Source organism: Nilaparvata lugens, chromosome 3, assembly GCF_014356525.2.
Source record: "Nilaparvata lugens isolate BPH chromosome 3, ASM1435652v1, whole genome shotgun sequence".
Lineage (NCBI taxonomy): Eukaryota > Metazoa > Arthropoda > Insecta > Hemiptera > Delphacidae > Nilaparvata > Nilaparvata lugens.
In genome coordinates, this window is record NC_052506.1 from 22,463,610 (window position 1) to 22,486,731 (window position 23,122).

Genomic DNA, 23,122 nt, shown 5'->3' on the forward strand with positions numbered 1-23,122 from the left:
CCTACATTGACAAATGAGTTTAAAAAAACATTTTAAAAATACTCAAATTTCAAGGGAAAGGTACCTACCAAAATAGACAGTAAGATTATTTACTCTACTCGGACCAATTCTACCCGCGCAAAATTATGTATGATATGAAATATTGAATCACCAGTTATTATGAACAGAAAACATTGTGAAAATGGTTTTTGGTAAGTAAAAATGATGAAAATGTTGAACTACTCACCCCATTGGTAGGCCCCCTCGTGTTGTAGGCCATTTGGGACATTGCTTCTGTAAACAGAAATAACAAAATATGAAAGGTACTCAAATAACATAAATATATTATGAAAACTAGATAACCAGAAATCGATTTCAGAGGAACAAGGGATGAAGGTAAGTCACAATAATTCCCTATTCAACTAAAATTTCGTTTCGAGCAATGATTCTGGTTTCATTAACAAACTGGACGTTAGGACCTATTTTCTGTGGCAAAATATTGTCTAATCACAAATTGTAACGAACAACTATGGTCTGTAAAACTTATCAAGTTTATATTGTTTATAAGGTCTAAAGATAAGTTTATAATGTGAAACTATAGTGAGGATCACTGTATATAGTACTAGATAACTTCAGTCTAGTCTTTACTATAATCAGCATTCATTGAATGGAAAGCAATGATATTCATGAGTAATTATAAGTGTTAAACTCACTATAAGAATAAATGCGTTTTCTGTATAAATTCATCCAGGTATTTGAATTGAGCCTTCACTCGACATATTTAATGAGATTACAATTACAATATAACGACTGACTTAATCACAGTTATCTACTATAAAGGCGGCAGAAAAAGTGGAAAAGTCTTCCTGATCATTTGCACTTACGCTGTTGCATGGGATGAGGGGAGACGAGCTGTGGCCCCTTTTGTTGGTCGGAAGGCGGCGTGGAGGTGGGGGTGGGATGTTGCGGAGGCGGCTGCTGCTGCGGGGGCGGGGGCGGCTGCTGTTGTTGCATCGCGTGCTGCTGCATGGCCACTCGCATCTGCTGCTGCTGTTGTTGCGGGGGCGGCTGCTGCTGTTGTTGCGGGGGTGGCTGTTGCTGTGGCGAGGGGGCGGGCTGTGGCGGCGGCGGCTGCTGGTAGTGTGTCACGTTCATTGGGTATGTTGCGCCGCCATCTGTCGCTCCTAAAGCAAAAATAACAACATTTAAATATTACTCAAACTAAAATTAAACAAAACATTCAATTGTATACACCAGAGGATTATCATTTACCTTTCTAAATAGAATCAGTAACTTGTTGACTAGCACGCGAAAGCCTTTTGAATTTGAACTGTGATTAAATGCCAAGAGAATCCATCAGAGGAACCATATTTTTGAAAAGTCTTCTTGGATTGATTCTCGTGGCATTTAATAATGATTAAAATTTAAATTCAACTGGCCTTTCAGCAACCAGGCTATGGTACCAATAACTGACATTTCAATTCTTGTAATATACCATGCCTATGAACCACCATGAAGGGATCATATTATTTTCATATTAGTGGTAAAAACTATTTTCCCCTCACGTACAATTATCATTTGTCTCTTGATATGCATTTCCTAAAATATTAATACAGATATTTTACAGTCTTCATCCCAACTCTACTACTTCCTTATTATTTCTAAAAATGTATAAATTGCTCATTATAGCGGAAAACCTAATGCCTAACAATAAATAAAAACCAAACAATTATTTTGTAAATAGCCTGAGCTTAGAATCTTATGGGAATCAAAACTTTGTTGATGATACATGATTTATTCAAGTTTGCTTTAAATTTTTACTTTGTTTTTCATCAATAAATCACATTGTACTAGTCCTGTTCATTTCTAATGAAACTAACAACAAAATAAATTAAAAAGAGTTCTTCAAGTCACGTAAACTAATTATTAGATATGCTCTAATTTCCACACATCATTCCAATTAGAACAGTAATTGCGAAGAACGTTATACTTCAATTAGTCACTGCAAATCTAGAAACTCATGTACGAAGAAAACGTTAGTCAGTTCAATCAATAGTAAGAATTCTTCAAATTTTAGATGATTATTGAATTGGATCAAATGTAGCTACATGCGTTATACTAACCTGACAAAGGCCAATGAAGATAAAAATTTCAAATTAATTTTATATGTTTTAAGAAAAGATAAAGAAGGTAAGCAATAATTAACTTATTTTTTCGGATTTAGTGTATCATTGCATTTTAATCATTTATCAATTTTCATTACATTTTTCATTTGAAGTGCCTGTCATTTCAACTGTTTATTAATATAGTGTTCATTATCTTGGAAAAAATGAAAAATCTATAAACGACAGAGATCAATAGATCATAAATATCTATAAATCAAGAAATCATAGCGGATTTTGAAAATCGATTCAAATACTAAGATATTTAGATACTTGAATATTAAATATTTATTAAGATATTAAAATACTAAAATAGATCAGTTTCGGGGTCTATTATTAGCTTAGAAAAAACAAATAGCCTAGATGACCTACCAACGACGTTCTTTTATCTGTGCTACTCGCATATGTTTAATACTGGGTAATAATTCATCTTTTGGGTCCGTTTCTCCAAATTATCCATCTACTAAGACCTATAATTTATAGGTCTATGATCTATCTATAATGGGTTGGGGTACCACATAATACTGCTGAGTTCTGATACAAAATATTATCTGATAAAGTATCTAGAACGCGCTTTAGGCCGGTGTCAGACGCTAAAACATATATCGTCATATTGCATTAATTTTGTATAAATTATTATATCGTATCTTGATCATTGCGGATGAATAGAGAATCAAATTCTTTGAAGAATGATGTAGTGGATGATATTCGAAAATGTGTAGCCCACCATCCACCATATTATAAGCCGAGAGCTTCATGCAAAAGATTTTCTTACTGCCCAACACATATTTCACCAAATTAATGACCCAAAAAATTGAATTGCATTTATGACGAGAAATGTGATAAGATGAAAATTTAATCGAAACGAGTATATCCAGTTCACCCAACTGAATACTTCACAATTCAAGATTTTACTAAATATCTATATAATTTATCTTGAAATATTTTTGTTATATTGTAAAGACAGTATGAGCATGTGATAGTTTGTAAGCTTAGATTACGAGTTTAAAATTATAAATTTAACTAACATAGAGATATCAACCCCTAGATTATGTATGGCTGTAACCGAATTTTGTCCCACCAATAAAGTATATGTGTATTTATAGTACATCAATATAATAAAAATGATATTAAGATGACTATATCGATTTCAGAAAAATAATAAATTCAAATATTCAGTTGTTGAATTTCAACTAAAATTTCAATAAAACTTCAACAGGGCATAATGTAGATGGCTTTACGATCGTGAGACCACGAACCGATACGTGAAGGGAGGAGAATCAATTACTCATTAAAACTAAAATCAGAGAACACCTTTACAATTATTTCCGTTTCTTACTATTTATACACTAAGTATGTAATATTATAAAGATATTCATAGCCCAAACACAAATTGATTGTTCATTCTTATTTCTTTAGTCTCTATTATTTCGCATCTATTTAGGTATCTATTATGGGGGAAATTCTCTAGAAATGATCAGACGTAAACTTATTCATTATCCATACCTTTAAAATCCATCATTTCTACTCATATTCATTAATTAGTTTATCAGCATTGACCAATTTCTTCATATTTGGGAAGTTTGTTAAAGCAGGGAATAATAATCTACAGCCCCTACATTGACAAATGAGTTTAAAAAAACATTTTAAAAATACTCAAATTTCAAGGGAAAGGTACCTACCAAAATAGACAGTAAGATTATTTACTCTACTCGGACCAATTCTACCCGCGCAAAATTATGTATGATATGAAATATTGAATCACCAGTTATTATGAACAGAAAACATTGTGAAAATGGTTTTTGGTAAGTAAAAATGATGAAAATGTTGAACTACTCACCCCATTGGTAGGCCCCCTCGTGTTGTAGGCCATTTGGGACATTGCTTCTGTAAACAGAAATAACAAAATATGAAAGGTACTCAAATAACATAAATATATTATGAAAACTAGATAACCAGAAATCGATTTCAGAGGAACAAGGGATGAAGGTAAGTCACAATAATTCCCTATTCAACTAAAATTTCGTTTCGAGCAATGATTCTGGTTTCATTAACAAACTGGACGTTAGGACCTATTTTCTGTGGCAAAATATTGTCTAATCACAAATTGTAACGAACAACTATGGTCTGTAAAACTTATCAAGTTTATATTGTTTATAAGGTCTAAAGATAAGTTTATAATGTGAAACTATAGTGAGGATCACTGTATATAGTACTAGATAACTTCAGTCTAGTCTTTACTATAATCAGCATTCATTGAATGGAAAGCAATGATATTCATGAGTAATTATAAGTGTTAAACTCACTATAAGAATAAATGCGTTTTCTGTATAAATTCATCCAGGTATTTGAATTGAGCCTTCACTCGACATATTTAATGAGATTACAATTACAATATAACGACTGACTTAATCACAGTTATCTACTATAAAGGCGGCAGAAAAAGTGGAAAAGTCTTCCTGATCATTTGCACTTACGCTGTTGCATGGGATGAGGGGAGACGAGCTGTGGCCCCTTTTGTTGGTCGGAAGGCGGCGTGGAGGTGGGGGTGGGATGTTGCGGAGGCGGCTGCTGCTGCGGGGGCGGGGGCGGCTGCTGTTGTTGCATCGCGTGCTGCTGCATGGCCACTCGCATCTGCTGCTGCTGTTGTTGCGGGGGCGGCTGCTGCTGTTGTTGCGGGGGTGGCTGTTGCTGTGGCGAGGGGGCGGGCTGTGGCGGCGGCGGCTGCTGGTAGTGTGTCACGTTCATTGGGTATGTTGCGCCGCCATCTGTCGCTCCTAAAGCAAAAATAACAACATTTAAATATTACTCAAACTAAAATTAAACAAAACATTCAATTGTATACACCAGAGGATTATCATTTACCTTTCTGAGTAGAACGGTTTTTACCTATGGCGTAGCCATCCACGACAATCCCCGGCGAATAAACTACTTACCGCTGGTTGCACATAAGTCCACAAACGTTCCTTTCGGAAGTAAAAGTGTACTTCTGTCCCTTGATCTACAAATAGATCTACAAATTGAGTCATGATAAAATGCCAAGAGGACCAATCAGAGAAGGCTCTTTTCACAAGAAGACAACTCTGATTGGTTCTCGTGACAATAAATCACGGTTGAAATTTAACAGGCTTTTTTGCAACTGGACTCTAGTCTATTTGTAGATCAAGGAGAAAAGTAAATTTTTCTCCCAAAAGGAACGTTTGTGGAGTTACATTGAATCTACGAGCGTATACTAAATCTCTATACAACATACAGCAACCATCCCAACTGAATTCCCTCATAAAGTTTTACAAGGATCATTCCAGAATCAAGTCACACTATGTTTTATAGCCCTGGATTGCATAAACCGGGATCAACTAGCTTGAATCAGCTAATCAAACCTATTTAGGGCCGTTTGCACAATACTGAACTGATTTGCATCATATGGTGGTTTCATCTCAAAATGAATCACATTATAGCAAACGAAACTGAACATTAATCAAGCTGAGATTCCGTATAAGTTGGCATTTGCAAACTGGCATTAGAATTGTGCTAATCCCGGATTAAGATTAATCTCGCTTGAAGTAGCCCAGCATAAAAATTCTCAATCAATCCAGCATAAATCTTCTAAATCAATCTAGCATACATCTTCTCAATCAATCTGCTCACACCTCACTTACAAATGACAATGCAATCGATTAGTGATTGAAGGAACTCTACAGAGTTGATGAATGGTCATAAAATTTAAAAAAGACGACTTGTGACCTTCACTGCCTTATGAAGCGCAAGCATGAGGTTGTAATTTCATGACTAGAAACTCATTGAATAATCCTTGAAGAACAGTGTTTGGCAACAATGCTTGTGAATTAGATGAAGTTGGTAAGAATGAAATTATACATAATTACAGAGGACATGACCGGTGAGTTCCAGAATGGGAATTCACTATATTAGTACAGCACTGTAAAAATCACCTTTTTTGTTGCTGAAGTTGATACCCACATAAGCCCCATCAAGTTGTGAAACTTGTGCGTGGATAATGGAAAGGATGATTATAAGTTTTTATTGAATATCGAAAAGGATTCAGTTGGAAAGAGGAATTTGGAGAATTTCCATTGATAGTTTTTTCTAGTTTTCAATTCAACCGGTAATATTTTTCTTTGAATCACGTATGTTTTTATACAATTTAATTTATTGCTTGTTATAGATTGCACAAAACACAAGAAAACAGTTCTGATTTGAGCAACTTGATATTGCATTTTTAGTACTTCGTCCTATTCATATTAGCATTTCAGGCATACTATTTGACATTTCCATCTACATTGTTGAAAAATGTGACAAAATACAAGAATTTTCAAAGAATAATATTTGAACTAGAATTCCGAAGATCATAATCTATTTCACTGATAATCTGTATCAAACTCGATATTACCTGAACAATTCATATTCCAATATACAAATCTCTCTCAAGTTGACCATACATCCATACTTATCCAATAATATGCAGGAACTTATCCAGAGAATAAATCCCCTCCATCACAAGCAGTGCTGAAAACTTGTTTCACAATTACAGTGTGTGGGTTCCATTTTCTTTTTCAACTGTACAGTAATACAGTAGAAGCTGCATCTACTCACCTGGTTGGTTACGATCACGAAACTGACTGTAGTTACATGTTAAGGAAAATTGGAAAAGGAAGAATCATTTAAAATAATAAAATTATGAAAAATTTACAAGTACTTCACTGGCAATCAGCTACCTTAAACCCTATTGAAACGTTAAAAACTCTATAAATTAGACTGTAAATTAGATTAGTTAGACTTCTAAATAAGAAGCTTAGATTTTTATTTAAAATTCTATAGAGTCTAGAATGAACCCTTTAACGTTAATAACTTCCACATGACTGTCTGGTTTTATAAAGGGCAATCTATTTCATTTATAACCACACAGTCATCTCACAACTTCAACCAAATTTATGAAGATTCATTTTTTTATAATTATTGGATAGAAAACTTACAAAATCGAATAACTTAATTTGAATCAAAATGAATTGATAATTTGATTCAAGCGTAATATCAACAACAATGCAAATAATCAAATACTAATATTATCAACGTGATTCATTAAGTATCGATGAACTAATGTAATTTACTTTGTTTAATTATTTGTAATAATTGTATTTATGACAAATAAACAATTCGAATTTGAATCATTCATTCAAGAGTATTTCCGAAACGATTCTTCTCTCTCTCATTGATTTCTATCTCAATCTCTATCTCTGTTTGAAATACATTACTGTGGAGTGTGAATGTGAGCCAAATATGGATGAAATAGATGGTCATAAATCAATTGAGGAAGTGCGTGAAATTATTCATAATAATTGGGTCAAGAGTGGCAAGGGCATGAGCCACCAAATGTACAACTGAGAAAGACAGCCGAAACAAGTGGAGAAGAAAAGAAACGTGAAATAGAAAAGATGTCAAGGATAAGAGATGCCAGGATTCCTGAGAATGTTGGTCTCTTCTTACGTCACAGCTCCGTTCATCACGAGCACTCTCAGACCAGCTAATGCCAACAAGTGCTTTATGTAGGTGAAATGGCAATCAACTTATGCAACAAATTCACAGAAATGAAACTCAAATATAACGACAACAAACCCAATATCGTTATTGAAGTACATTAATATTGTACCAATTAATATAATAAAACTTGGAATATCCGAAATAATAAATTCACTCTCATGAGAAGAAAAAAATGCGAAGAAGTGGAAAAGACGACATTGGAGTCTAAAATGATGGAAGATTGATAGAGATATGATGATGATGATGATGATGATGATGATGATATGTTCACCATACGAAATGGAGAACAATAAATGGTAGGCACGACGAATAAGTTGATAACTAAAGACAAGAAAGAGAGACCAAGAAGATGAAGAAGGTGAAAATAAAATAATTATGGAAAACGAAGATGGGGAAAGACAGCAACAGATAATGAGAAGAGGAATTATAAAACATGGATATTGATTCCCAGTGGAAAGCAGAATGTATGAGTGATAGTTTTCATAATACAGTACCGTATGGCAACAACATGATTGAAGTAAGTGGATTTAGCAAGATATTATCGAATATTGTATTGTAGAATCTAAATGGTACAAAAGCAAAAGACTTGAAATAAGTGCATAAAGGTAGGTGCATCGGACGTCATCATGCGTGCCGTCCGTCCGATGACGATCTGTGTGCCTACGTTAAAGCGACGATTTTAAAAGCAAGCAACATCTCATCCTACCATCAGTAATTGCTTCTGAACGATGCAATCGGAATAAAAACAGGACTGTAGAATTTTCCGGGCGAATGGGAAAAATTGATGTAATTTACAAGGAATGCTGATGGTAGGATGAGAATCTAACTACATCGAGATAAGCACACTAGTGTACAGTGAACAGGCTTATGCTAAGCATGAATGTTACTTTTAAGGAATGCTGACCGTGTCAAGTGAATCTCACAGTATCGGGATAAGCACACAGGTGAATGGACGAGATACAGGTGGAGAGGGAGGGAGGGGGTCACCACAGTGGCATTGCAAGCGAGAGGTGGTCCCCCACAAAAAGGGGGTTACCCCCCATTCAAGAGGGGACGGGTAACCAGGACAGTGGGTCAACCATCGTCTGGCTGCCTCTCATCCCGGTCCCGGTCCTCTCTCCCGATAATCCGAAACAGGAAAGGGGAAACCGACAACCTGCTATTGCTAGCGCTGCAAGTTCACAAACTACTTCACTGCTTCCGCCAAAGAAGCTGCATAATATAAGACAGCCTGAAAGAGCTACGAGTAATGCCATAGCCACCTCTAATGCAAGGCCCTGGCCTACGATATTGCAACGTCGCAGTGTAGGCCTGGAATCTAATACATGAGATCAGCTGGTATTTTTTAAAATCTTTTTCACCAATTATGTATTAGATTCTAGACCTACACTGCGACGTTGCAATATCGTAGGCCGGGCCTTTTATTAGAGATGGCTATGGTAATGCTCAGTGATTTCTCATACAACTCTAGATTGACATTCACTTTAATTTGTCAGATTTCATTGAATGGGAAGTAGATGTTATTGATAAAAAATGCTAAAATTATCAACTGAATCTCACTTAGTAAAGTTCGTCACCCTTGGGGACGAACGATAGTAAAGAATCTCAAGAACTGTCCTAGCCGAGCACGCTTTCGTGACCAATCAGTAAGAATCTTTTACTGTAGTTGGTTCAACGATTCTGATGGGTTCATATAATTGGTTGCTAGGCAACCAAAGGGTGCTTGCTAAAACAGTTCTAATAAAAGCTTCAAAAAGTTTTAAATCTGCCTTGAATAGTTAAGCTGCTTTTACACCAAAGTTATTAACATAGCTTATTATACACATGATGAACATATGTCTTTGTCAAGTTCCGTTCAATCTAATAGAATCTATAAGGATTAAGTTATTAACATTTTCTTAATAATGTCGGTGTAAACCCAGCTTCATGACGCGCAGAAATGTGTCAATCTTAGTTTTATTAATGATCTTACAATCCAAATTGTCCTGATTTTTAATTTAATTGTGAGTAGGCTACGTTTGTTGTTAATAATTACTATTCATTCGTAAGAGCTTTTTTAGAGAGTGTGCATTAAATTTTTGATTAATCAGTTTGTAAACTGCAATGAAGACTTATTTGGACGCGATCTGTAATTTTCCTTGTACAGGGGATAATATTCTTCCTCTGAAAACTGTATAGTACCTTAGAGAAAAGATAGCATAAACTATCTTTTCTCTATGATAGTACATAGTTTAAGTACGAGTGTAAGTACGATGAAAACTAAACTTCATTACATTCACAAATCAACAAGAATTAGCCGGCAACAGCACAAAATGGCAATTAGATAGCACACGAAAGCGTTACAGTAAATTTTTCCATGAGAGAATTCAAGATAATTCCAGCATTCCTCAGTGTTGACATTTCACATGAGATAAAGGGACAGTATCAAACATTATGATTATTATATCGTGCAAATGCTTCATTCTGCGAGAAAACTGATTAATCGATTCACCCAAGAATGACATGACGTATAAATTATATCGATGAACAATAATTAGATATACCTATTACTGTTCCTCCCACACTCAAACCTACGCTGATTTGAATTTATTTTGAAAATGATATTAAATAATTTTACTCATACTTCATACTATACATACAACTGTAATATTAATCTCAATGAATGTTAATCTGTAAAATATATCGAAATGAAAAATGTATTATTTTCAATCTAATTTGTTCAATATGTACTTCACACTACTTTCTGATTATGTTAATCTATCTAAAGTGAACTCCAAAACAAAAAAAGCCAACGATCATTCCATTTAAATGAATGGACTAAATTTAATCAATGCAGTTTACTCTGTTTTTTTTTATCACTGGTATTTATAATTTCTAGACTAAATTTTGAACTATTTGAACTATTATACTCTACGCATTATTGAAATATTTAGTAATAGGTCTACAGATTCCCAAACTATTCAATCATGATAAACAGTTTTGACCAACTTTAGCAAGATTTTCTGAAAACCTGTTGGTTGTTTTCTATTTATTCAGATTTCAACAAAAATTCTTGTTGGAAATAGTTTCAAGGCCTGACGCGTCTATTGTTAGAAACCGCAACAACAATGGCCTTCAAATACATTTTACATGTCCTACACAACACAGCTGGTCGGTCAGGCTTCTCCTCCCACCCAAACTGTTATATCACCTTGGAAATACACGAGGAGCTGAGATGAACTTCAGGGACCTATGTCAGCTTCCAACAGAATTGAATAACGGTGGCCTTTCATGAATTCACCATACTCAATACTGCTGAGAAACTCAATACCTATTATCATTTTAGGTTAGAGACCTACACATGGATACAAGATACATACCCTTGATGTATTGGCTGATATCAATGAAGTACAATAAATCGATTATTAGTTTAGTACTAATTGAGAACTCTTACAATAATTATTGTAACACCATCGAATTGTAATATAATGACGACACAAGTTTGCTTTCGTTATGATTAGGTTCATAAATATACGAGTCGTCAAAGTATCCAAAACATTTTCAGAAGCTCCTATAGTGAGCTTTGCATGCAACTGTCAGCATCCCCTTATATATCATTCAAACTCTTCCCATTCAATTAATACTGACAGTATCAAGTGGAATTGTCACTCGGTGGATCTAAATGAATTATCAAATATTAAAAAAAAGAATAGTCATTACAAAAAAGTGAATAGAGAGAAAAATCACGAAGAAGAAAAATTTGGAAATCCACATTCAAATGAAGAGGATTTAATCTCACTATAGTACTGTATTCTAATGCAAAAACTCACTGATGGGTATGCGAATCTGTTGAGGGTAACAGTGCACTTGGGCACCGGGGTCCTTGCTGTTGTAACCCAGGCGGGACACCATGGCGGCTGCAGTTAGGCGCCTCGGGCGACTCAACAATCACCTCCGCCCTTCACACTCGCTCAAACTTCACTTCACTTGATCGATTCTTTCAAGTTTAAAAAAATGTCTTCAAAAGTGTCGCCATTTCGTCGACCGGACCTGGCTACCTAGACTAGCTCAGCCCAGTCAACACAGTTCACTATTTTCAAAAAAGCATACCACTTATGCTCGATTCTTATTCTATTTATAAAAATGCAAAGTCTTATCAGTAATGAAGTTACGAGTCTATTCCCGATAAAATTTAATAAAAACGTTCAATATTCTGTTGGGAGGGAAAAATTATAATAAAAGTACTGCACCACTCAGCGCCTACTCTGTATTCTCCAATATTCTAGTAAATTCTTCCAAGTATTCATTCAATACAGTATGGAGGGAGGAAATGCAGAGTTATGTGGTGCGAAGTAGATTAGAAATGATAACATTACAACTAATATCTTGATCTGTAATGTAATCTTATAATTTAGAAATGCTTGAATCATTGTTAACACTAGTCATGAAATTATGGCTGATTATAATTTAATTATGCCTAATCAATAATGATGATTGAAGTAATGTGGTCAGAAGTGGATTAGAAAGGATCATATTAGAACTAATAAAATAATTTATAATGTAATTTGTGGTTATGAAGGCTTCACTCATTGTTAATAATGGACATTAAATTATGGTCGATTAATCGTCGATTAGAGTTGCATTTGATATCAATCATTGCCAGAGAGCTTTGATCAATAATTTTGCAACATATATTAAACTAATTATTAATTATGAATAATTATTTATTGAATGATCAAGAATGAGTATTTATCGAATAAACATGAACTATTATGACCTCTCATGGATTTCGAGTTGCACCCAAATTGAAAAAAATTCCTGAATATGTAAATGGGTAAGCTCAAATTCAATTGAAAAAGAATGTTTATTTACGACTTCACAGTATGCGAGAACAATAGCTCATCAAGTTAGAACAATATTCAACAAATAGAAATTGAAAAGCCGAACAAGTCTCACAAATACAAACTGCTCAAGTTCACGGATTGATTATCTTTATGAAGACTTGAGCTTGTCTCCCTATCTACGCACTACTCAACCTATAAATCGATCAACTTGAAAAAGACGTGCAATCTTCTTGGAAAAACTCCATCATCCCCCAACTAAGCATCATGAATCCAAAGGGACAACAACTTAGACCTAGACCACACCTCTCCCTCAAACTTGACACAAATCGGCAAAGCATTACACTCCCCCCCCCTAAATATTTGACCTACATTTCAAGATTACTGACGCGCCACCCCCCGACTCAAAAAACACCCTTTCTCGCACCCAACACCCAATAACCAACCCAACTGCGCTTGCGTACTAGCTCAAACAGGAGTACCTTAGCCCCCTTGCACAAGCAGTAATCAGAAACTCAAATCAAGTCCAGCAGGAGACTGTACTACTCAACGTGAAAACAGTCAATTAAATTACTTCCCGATTTTTAAGTTGGAAGATTGAAACTCAAAGAATTGGGCCCAACGTACTCGAAAGGTACTTGAATTCTAGTATTTCTTGTCAGTGAAAAACTATGATTGACACATAGAAAATGACTAAATTTAGTAGGCTAGGGCCTCCTTTACTTGAAAGTAACTTGAATAAACAAAAATTAAATTCTTGTCGGCTAGACAATAATGAAGACACATGAAAAATGTTGAGGCTGAGTTCACTTACTGCTGTGCATAACAGCATGATAATGCTTGGAACCCGGATGAAAAGCTTGCTTGCCATTCTATTCAATTAAGAAAAAGATGGATATAGATAATGTCTAATAGTGGAATTGATGAAATTTGAAAGCTAGGACGATATTATACAATCAAAACTTTACTTTTTGTTTTGTTTTACATACGTATTGTCACAATTATTATTATTGTCATGCATTGAGAAGACACCACCTGACTTGACTCACCCCCCCCCCCAACATGAAAACCACCCAACCTGATTGGCATAAAAGGGGGTCGCAAGGTGTTCTGCATTGTGTAGCGGATGTACGTCACCCTTCAAAAACAGTTTAGCTACCCTTTTTGAATTGTTAAGCCCTTCCAGTGAGATTGGAGAGTATTCACATTCTGGACGCCATTGTTTTCAGTTCAAGCTACGCTGTATTCTTGTGGCTGAATTCTTTCTGTTACTGTACTGTCAAACAACATCTTTAGTTTTTCAATTTCACTTCTAGAAAACTTCGACTTCAAATTGATCTATAAGTTGAACGGTTATTGATATGATTTAGTTTCAACCCGAAAGTTTAATCTGACGTGGCTCAAAAAATGTCGTATCATTCATTCATAGTCACGTCATAGTACTGTATTACATTTTCGAGCCAATGTGAGTCACATTTATGAATGAAATTTCTACAATCAATTGGGCTTTCAAATTGAGGCCACGTGTCCAACCTGTTCACGATTTAACAATGCAACTGCATCACTGCACCTCCCATCAATTCACGATAATCAAATACGACAATTTCACAGATTAAAACATCAAATTGACAAGTAGGAGCAGGCAGAGGGCGTGTGTAGGAAGCCACATAAAACAAGCTGTATTACATAAATTTTCCAAATGACCTACTAAGCTGGCAAGGATGGTTGCATTACAACATTTTATCCTCTCTCATTAAATCTCTCATACTTTCTCTCTCTCACTCACTGATCAACTGCAGTAAGCTAGCCTTGGCATTATGAAGTGAACTCAGGGATAGGCTATCTCACTTCTAAATGGGTATGTTTCAACTATAGATTACCTGTTTCAAGGCAGGCTACTTTTCCGATAATAAATTCAAGCATTCTTTTTTCAAATAAGTAACACGGGACAGATGACGCTGTTATGATTATGGAAATGTAGTACAAGGAAGTATTCAAATACTGTACTTATTATTATAGGATAAATAATTATTTATGTTTGAGACTAATTTGGATAATCTTACTATATCACAACTGTACTAGAGAATTAATTACTTCTATGAAAGCTGGATTTATAGTTTCAAGAGGTAAGCTGACACATGGAATGATTGAAAGTCTATAGAAAATGTAAGTGAATTTTACGACTAAAAAACATTAACTAAGATGAGGTGATAATGATAAAATGTTTGTAATAGTGAAATAAAAATAAAAAACAATATAAATATAAAAATTGAGCTACTATTCAACATCAAATACTCAACGTAGAGATATTGATAGATTTCAAGGAAAATATTCAAATTCCTTCAGTCTCCATCTACAACTCGTACGTGCAAGATGACGGATGGAGGACGTTTTATTTAACTGATAAAAATAGCTAGGGGAATTTGGCTAGACTTTGATCTGAATCTATCGGAAATACCAGGCATACACCGCGAAAACTGATGCTTTCATATAATCATGGATTCCGATATATTGAAATAAGTTGGACTTCACACAAAAATAGACAAGAGTATTCGAAACTTTTAGACTTTGACCTTAGAGTAGTACGACGGAAATAACGCATATTCGCTACTGAGAAAAGCCAACAGTGTTTGATCAAATTATTACACATAACTGGTAAGCTGGTTTGCTCATCCCATAACTGGCATAACTCATCATACAGTATATTACGTAATCGATGACTCATTAAAGCATATTGCTCGATAGTTTCTCAACAACGTAAATAATTTGGAATAGTGGGATATGTTTCCTAAAAGTTAGCAAAGATTGTAAGAGTTCTGGGAACTCGTATGAAAATTATAAACCAACAAGTTGATTATGCGGGTGCCGCATAGCATCTACAAACATTCTAAGAATAAGACAGTCCTAAAATCTACCTACAGTACAAAATTTACTTCCCAGAATTTCACTTTAATTAAAAATCATCAACTAAAACAATCCTGGTACCACTAAAATTTCCAGAGTAAACTTGACTCCCACTTCACTCTAGACTAGACAAAGACGAACAATAGATTCACATTGAGATATCATACAAGTTTGAAAACTTGAAACATTCCAATACAGAGCCACACCACCCTAAGATATTGGACCAATCAGTAGCAACTGTATCTACATACAACTCCAGAAAAAAATTAATCAAACTGCAGGGACTTGAACTTAAATCAAGATATATATATAGTAGATAGGCACATACACTTCTGTAAATTCGTCCATACTTCAAAACCCAAACCACAAAATAAAAAACAGCAACCCTAGAACTAAAAACGTACTTCAAAAAACCGGGTTCATTCTGAAGCTCAAGAGAAAATGCTTCTTATTTGCAGGGACTTTCAAACCAAGATGGATCTTATAAATTATAACACAGGTCCAACCTACGTTTCAACAACTATTACGCGTACCCTCAACCCCAAAAGACTTTTACAGACGTCAAGTTCTATGACACAAATTCTGCAGGGATATTGAAAAATTCGTAGGTACTGTACTTTTGACCTTAGAAGATATATCACATGTATTACCCCCACATGTTCCCCCAAATTTAATTCTTTGATATTCAATAATCTACAACGCACATACTAACGCACTGTAAAAATCCTTGAATTGACACTTCTATCATCACAAGGAATCGGCTCAAATTGCAGGGACTTTGACCTAAAACCAAGATGGATGTAGCACCACATGTACTTCCCGGAATAGGGGCACAAATGACACCCCCTCACAAGTGTGCGATATTTTCGTAACTTGAACCTCACCAACAATACAAACTATTATATAAATTGTAATGTAGAGTGCACATTTCACAAAATACACAACGGAAGAGAGTGGAGAAGCATGAGCCATGAGAGGTCATCTACTAATCAATAATATGAGCAGGGCTGGGCAGGGCACAGAGCTGTGGCGTGGAGTGGATGGGACACTACCTACACTTGCACTGACGATTACACTCTATTCAACCGATTACACTCAACACACACTCAAAATCTACTAGTATAAATTGTTGAAAGTGTCAGTAGTTTGCTTTTGCTGATAACAGAGCCGAGGCAGTAGATATGCAACCACGTGCCGCCATGACACTGTGAGACTGTGACTGACTGTGACTTCACTACCACTCGCCGCTCCACCGAGACATGTGTGCGCGCGCAGCCAGCCCTCTTCACAGCCAGCCCGCTAACTTTCCGTCAGCAAAAACGTGTGCACTGCAACGAGCCCTGTTCACAAGTAGCCACGCTACAGCAATCTCTACAATAGCCTACTCGAATTTAGTACCTACTGGAACTCCTCCACGAATGATAATAGATTAAAATAGAATGGCTTATTTTATGACGTGTGAATGTAATGTAATAAGTACTAAGTAATGTGTTATATGAATATGATTTAATCATAGAATTAAATAGACAATTTATTTATTATATTTCAATACTGTACTTCATTCCACTTTCGGTCAGTTGTAAAGAAATGAAATAAATTCAAGTGCTGCAAAATTATGTCACGTAATGGAACCAATGAATGAAAGTAACTGATGTCAATAGAATTACGTTATTTTACAGTTTTTGAAACTAATTTCATTTTCGATGAAATGAGTTTTTACTGATCAAATGGAGTTTTTTCATCACGAGAGAGGTGAGAACTTAAAGTTGAGTAGTAATAATGTCCTAACTCCCAGTTCTTATTTCATAGAATTCAACAGAAGAGAGGAAACATGAATGTCATAACCGTCTATCATTTACTTATGAGGATAAGTTTGACATACAGTTTTAAAAGAATATCTAGAAAATGTGTGTATTAAGAACATTTTTCAGGTGTTCAGAACTTGAAAAGATGTTTGCAATAATGATACCAGAATTGAATCATTTTATTAAATGTAATACAGTCGTAAATTCTACTTCAGGGGCCACAGATAAATGAATCAAATTTATATTGATGTGATAGACTTGTTGAAAACAAATATGTTAATTTATGAGCACATAGTTTGTTTACTTACATTAATGATGTGTCTACCAAACTCTCCAGATAAGCTTAGAAGAAAGCCGGCTTCATCAACAACGTTCAGTAATACTGCAGTAAGGCAATGACCAACCCAACAAAATTGAACTATGACTCACAAAATTGATCATTCAATGTTTATAAATATTGACTTATTTGATACCAGATATTTAATGTGAGTGCAAATAGACACTGATAGAGACTCTACTGACAATAGTCATAGCAATTTAATATAAAATTCACGGTATGTTATTGAACATGATAATTTATTTCTCAAACGAAAACAATATTTCTAACTTCATACTATTCCTATTATTGTGAACTGGAGAACATAGGAAAATTAATGGGCTACATCTGCCATTCTAGAAACCAATATTGATAATCAGTCAAGAAAAATATGAAAAGTTACCATTGAGAAACTGACCTGCTCTACAAGCAAATTAATCCATTGTCAGAAATTGTTATAATGGTATAGTGGACTTATTACATAATACCACTTGTGTACGTTGTATACGAAGGGTAAAGAATGTACATTCTATACTCTCTCATTGTAAGGCAACTTGTCAATCTACTTTCTGAGTTAAAAAAATAGTAGGCCAACACCTATTTTAACAAGGAGATTTGGGTCAAAGAAGGCGCGGCGCGGCAGACCCATTTTAGGCCAGGAAGTGTGCGGTGTGCCAGTGAATGAAAAGTGTTTTACGTCCTGCCATCCCTACTACTCAACACTCTACACTTCTATTAGGACATCAAGAAAGAACGAGAGAAAAAAATAATCAAACAGCAACAGCAGTAGTCAGCTGGTAATGTGACGTCTCTCAATGAGCGTGAGCATAAAGCTTGCCAAGGACCCATCATTTCAAGCACAATAGTGGCGTATCCAGTGGGGATACATCCCATTCCCCCCCCCCCCAAATGGGACCTGAATATTTTTGCATAGTGACAAGATAGCAGGGGATAGAGAAAAAAAAGATAGCACTTAGTTCACTTTTTACCATCTATTATTATGAAGAAATTCAATATAGCTTATACTCTAGTTGATTATAGTTTATTCAGTTTCATGCATATCTTAAACAAAGCTCCAGCAGCTTCTTTTAGAAAGTACCCCGAAAGTTTCACAGTTTGGTCGTAGTTTCTACCATGGACAGGAGGGACACATCCCCATAATATTTGAAAAAAAATTCAAAAGTGAATCAAGTAAAAATCATGTAGATTTGAAAAAAAATGTTAATCAAGTTAAAATAAGCTAGCCAAGATGGTTGAGATAGTGCTTTATTGGAGCCGAAATTTGAACATTCTAGCTTATTATCTAATAATGAGTAGGCCTTCTGCAAAATCACTTTTTTTAAAACAATTGAATGACTAATAAAATTCTACTCCATTCCATTCTATTTGTTATTTAATCAAAAACCATAGGCCTATGAAATTTTCAAGAAAAAATCAAAATAACAAGTGGATCATCAAAAAAACTTGAATGGAATGTTTGTTTTCAAGTGGAAATTGCGTGAAATCGCACCAAATTGGAGGTATATTTTCAAGATTTTCCGGGAGAGAACCACTGGACCTCCATACCACAACACACACCCGGTGACTCCCTCAAAGTTTAGCTGTTTTCTATTCCAATGTTATGATCCCCCCCCCCCAAATTTATTTCTGGCTACGCCACTGAGCATATGCAATGTACTATTTATCCTCTCAAAAATTTGTTTCGTAGTTTTGTATAAATAAATCTATAATAACTGTACCAGAATATCAGAAACATACTATCAAAATCTCATTCAGATTTTGAATAGAAATTGCTAGATATTCAGATACACTGTCAATGATTGAAATGATTGTGAATTAATGAAATCGTACTAAACAGGAAATTGTATGCAGTATTCAACAAAAACAACCATTACATAGATAAAATGCAACAATTTTGTCAATGATTTTGAGTAAAATTGTTAGATATTCAGATTCATGTAGGTAGTGTTATCTATCTACTGTATTAAATGTCCGTTTTCAAATGGTGGTTAAATGCCACGAGAATCAGAGTGGCGGAAGATATCTTTTAAACATCATTGAATCACATTTAAAATTAAGATTTTTGTGCAACCGGGTTTAATTTAATTTATAAACACAGCTCCAGGGGATTTAAGTTCAAAAATTTTTACAATAAATTTAGGTTCAAGGAATTTTCCCTGATTTGAAAAATAGTTGAATCAATAGACTACTGTCGGATAAAAAAGAATTAATGAATCAATCTTTGAAAGTTGAATGTAGTACCAAACAGTGATTGAAAAAATCGTACTAAAAAGGAAATTATATTTAGTATACAACTTTCAAAAACAACCATTAAGTTACATATTATTATAAAATGCAATGAATTCCCAACAATATATTTTATTCTCCCATTGGAAAATTAATTTTTCCCATAAAAATTCCATTTTTAAATCTCATATCCGCCTACAGACACAGTCATAACACCTATATTTCAATAGCATAAAATTCCACAGTTTTCATCAACGGATAGGTTTCATCTAATCTAATCAAATCATCGAAATTCAGTTGTAATGCAATAGTGTCACGGCATTCATACGATACTTGAGTTTATACAGGTGTATTGAGTATCTTGAAACAATATATGAATCAGTTTGTGAACTCCATCTAATTAAACTTTGGTACAGTCAACATAGTTGTGTGGTTAGATTGGATTGAGAGGCAGATGAGATAAAAGTATCATGCTATTTCATCAATAATTTTTTCATTTGAAAATAACTTTGGTGCCATCTTTTTTTTCAAATTAATTAGCATCGGTCGTAGATCCTCAATCAAAATAAGTTGATAGTAACGACATTTGAAATGTTCTGTTCTCAATGATTTGGTCAAATTTAATGGGAATATTAGATGCAAATAATAGCTTGAACTCAAAGGCATGTAAATACATTAATAATTGAACAATTTACTAAAAAAGAAACTTAGGCTTCTCAACACACTTGGAAACAAAAATGGGTTGGAAAGTTGCAAAACAAATTGCTAAGAGGGTGAGAAGTAAAAATAAAGGTAGAATGAATACTAATTTTGCAAAAATCGAATCGGAATTCCTATATTCATGCTAACAAAGTTGTCGTTGATAATGAAATAGTTAACAACTTCAAAATACGAAAAGTTTCAATTATGTACATCAAGAATGTAAATATTTCCAATCGATAGCCTACTCTCTAGATGATAAAAAACTGAAGTAGATTGAAATTAATTTGATAAAACAGTACTTACTTAATGAAGGGCGAAACATTCGAGAATTATAATTCTTCATCGAGTTGAAAATCGATTAAGAAAAGTTGTACTTAGTCGTAGACAAAACCGTCAATTAAATACAACAAAATTAATAAACCAGCACAAACAAAACTTACACACTGAACTAAATATTGAACTGAATACCGGTACTGCACTTGTATACACTCAACTGAATAACGATAAAGCAACTTTACTAGATTGAGAGACTGTTTCACCGGTTCACGTATAACTAAAATGTGCACCAACTTTTGTTCACTTTATATATCAGTGCAAGTCCTGAAAACCCATTCAGGGTTGCCAACCTTCAAATATTAAATGAAACACCTTCCAAGAAACATGGTCTGTTCTTCAACAATGAACGAACCATCGTAGATAACATTATACTGTACTGAAATGCCTTATGTGTCATCACCATTGTCATGAGTGGCCAGGAGAAAGCCCACGACAATAATTCTATTTCTGGACTTTACACTACCGAGCCGAGACCCAGGTTATTATCCCCTAAACTATGTCTAGAATAATATTATAATGAGGAGTGAACTCAATCTGATAAGATAACTACTGTACTAAACTTCCGTTGTTTGGATGACCAAGTTAACTCTAATAATAAAAATCATGGAATGAGATTCTGGATCAATTACGAACACACCTAGAATTGTCTTTTAGTGAATTTTATTTTACAGTTTATTGCCATGGAAAAATGCTAATTCCATGGACCGGCCTTTAGGAAGGAAAGATGAAGAAACAACATTTGAGATAATATTATATTAGTTTGTGCCGGATGACACATTTCAAGATAATTATAATAAAAATTATTATGATAGGAAAGAAAGTAGTCTTCTAGAGATGCTCACCAACTTATACGCTACGAAACACGCATTTCACTTTTCATCAGATGATGCTATTCTTATTACAGTTAGTATATCTGTATTTGTACAGGAACAGTAAGGTACAGATATGATAAGCATGTGCGTGTTCGTTGTACAGAAGTCCATGCGCACCTTAAAAAACAATATTTGAAATAATTTTACAACTATTATTTTAATTAAGAATAATTACTCTGTGCCTAATGATACATTTAAAGATAAATTTTGATAGAAAATATAGTAGTAGCTCTGTGAACACTAGACCTCGAGCAGTAATAAACCACAGCCTCCTCTTATACTGTCCATCAGAGTGAATTCTGTATGTATGTCTTGTCGGCGAGATATCAGTGTGAAAACGGCTATGGGGTTGGTGTATCAAAAATGATAACATCAAAAGCTAATATCCTTCAAGACATACTGGCAACAGGTCAGCCCGAGTTTAAAGCAGAGAAAGGTCGAGAGAAAATACTATGTTACTTTCAGTTATTAATTGCATGCGTCATTGCATGCAATTAATAGGTGACATGACAGCTGATTTTTTGCTAAGTTACATTGAGATATTACCTGCATGCTTCATTGCATGCAATTAGTAATCCACTCTACAATTGATTGATGATAAATAATTCAATAGTAATATTGGCGTTCAAAGGAGACTCCTTTCCTTTTTTTATTATCCTTGAAATGCAAAATTTCAAAAAAAATAAGTATACGTCGACGCGAAATTAAAAAAGGAACATAACTGTCAAATTTCATGGTAATCTATTGCCGCGTTTCGCCATAAATGCGGAAGATAGATATAAACATATTAACATAAAGATAAATGCAAAACCGTCCACTTGAATCTTAGACCTCACTTCGCTCGGTCAATTTAGTCTTCTAATACTTCTTTTCACAACACAATTGCCCGATTAATTGTAAGTCTACGAATCCGACCGCCGTAAAATGACGTAATGTAACAGGAGCAATGTCAACAGGACCAATAAACTAATCGGACGACAATGCAATGGCGTCTTTTTACGGCGTTTAAATGTATTAGTTGTTCAATAGGAATTTGGTTGAGGGACACAGACAAATTTCGCATTGAATAGGTAAATAGTGAAGCAGGCCCAACTGATAAGTTTAGTTGAATCCGAAATGATAGTAAAACTTGAAGCGATAGTTCAACTATTTTCTTTCCTCGCTATCTTTATAATTACTATTTTCTCCTAGAAAATAGTATTAGCAGTGTCATTGAATTTTTGATAATTTACAGATACAAATTTATCAGATACATAAAAAATTAAAGTGCTACTAAGTAGAAGGGTAGAATCAGGAAAATCAACCCTCATTGTAGATTTCCAGTACTATTTACTCAATCTATTTTATCAAATGCTTATATATTATTTTATGACTTAATTGTATTTTGAACATTTTCAAGGTTGACAGGTAGATGAAGAAGACT

The 23,122-nt window shown here is 34.5% G+C and overlaps 1 protein-coding gene across 1 annotated transcript in view; it reads right to left on the reverse strand.

Annotated features, from left to right (window-relative positions):
- Nucleotides 1-23,122, reverse strand: part of LOC111060653 (eukaryotic translation initiation factor 4 gamma 1-like) — a 138,341-nt gene that overhangs the window by 72,555 nt on the left and 42,664 nt on the right. The window contains exons 2-4 of the mRNA XM_039422741.1: nucleotides 6,753-6,778; nucleotides 4,619-4,918; nucleotides 3,982-4,028 (exon numbers count right to left, since the gene is read on the reverse strand). Of these exons, the coding sequence (XP_039278675.1) occupies nucleotides 3,982-4,028; nucleotides 4,619-4,918; nucleotides 6,753-6,778 (373 nt within the window). The remainder of the gene's footprint in view (nucleotides 1-3,981; nucleotides 4,029-4,618; nucleotides 4,919-6,752; nucleotides 6,779-23,122) is intronic.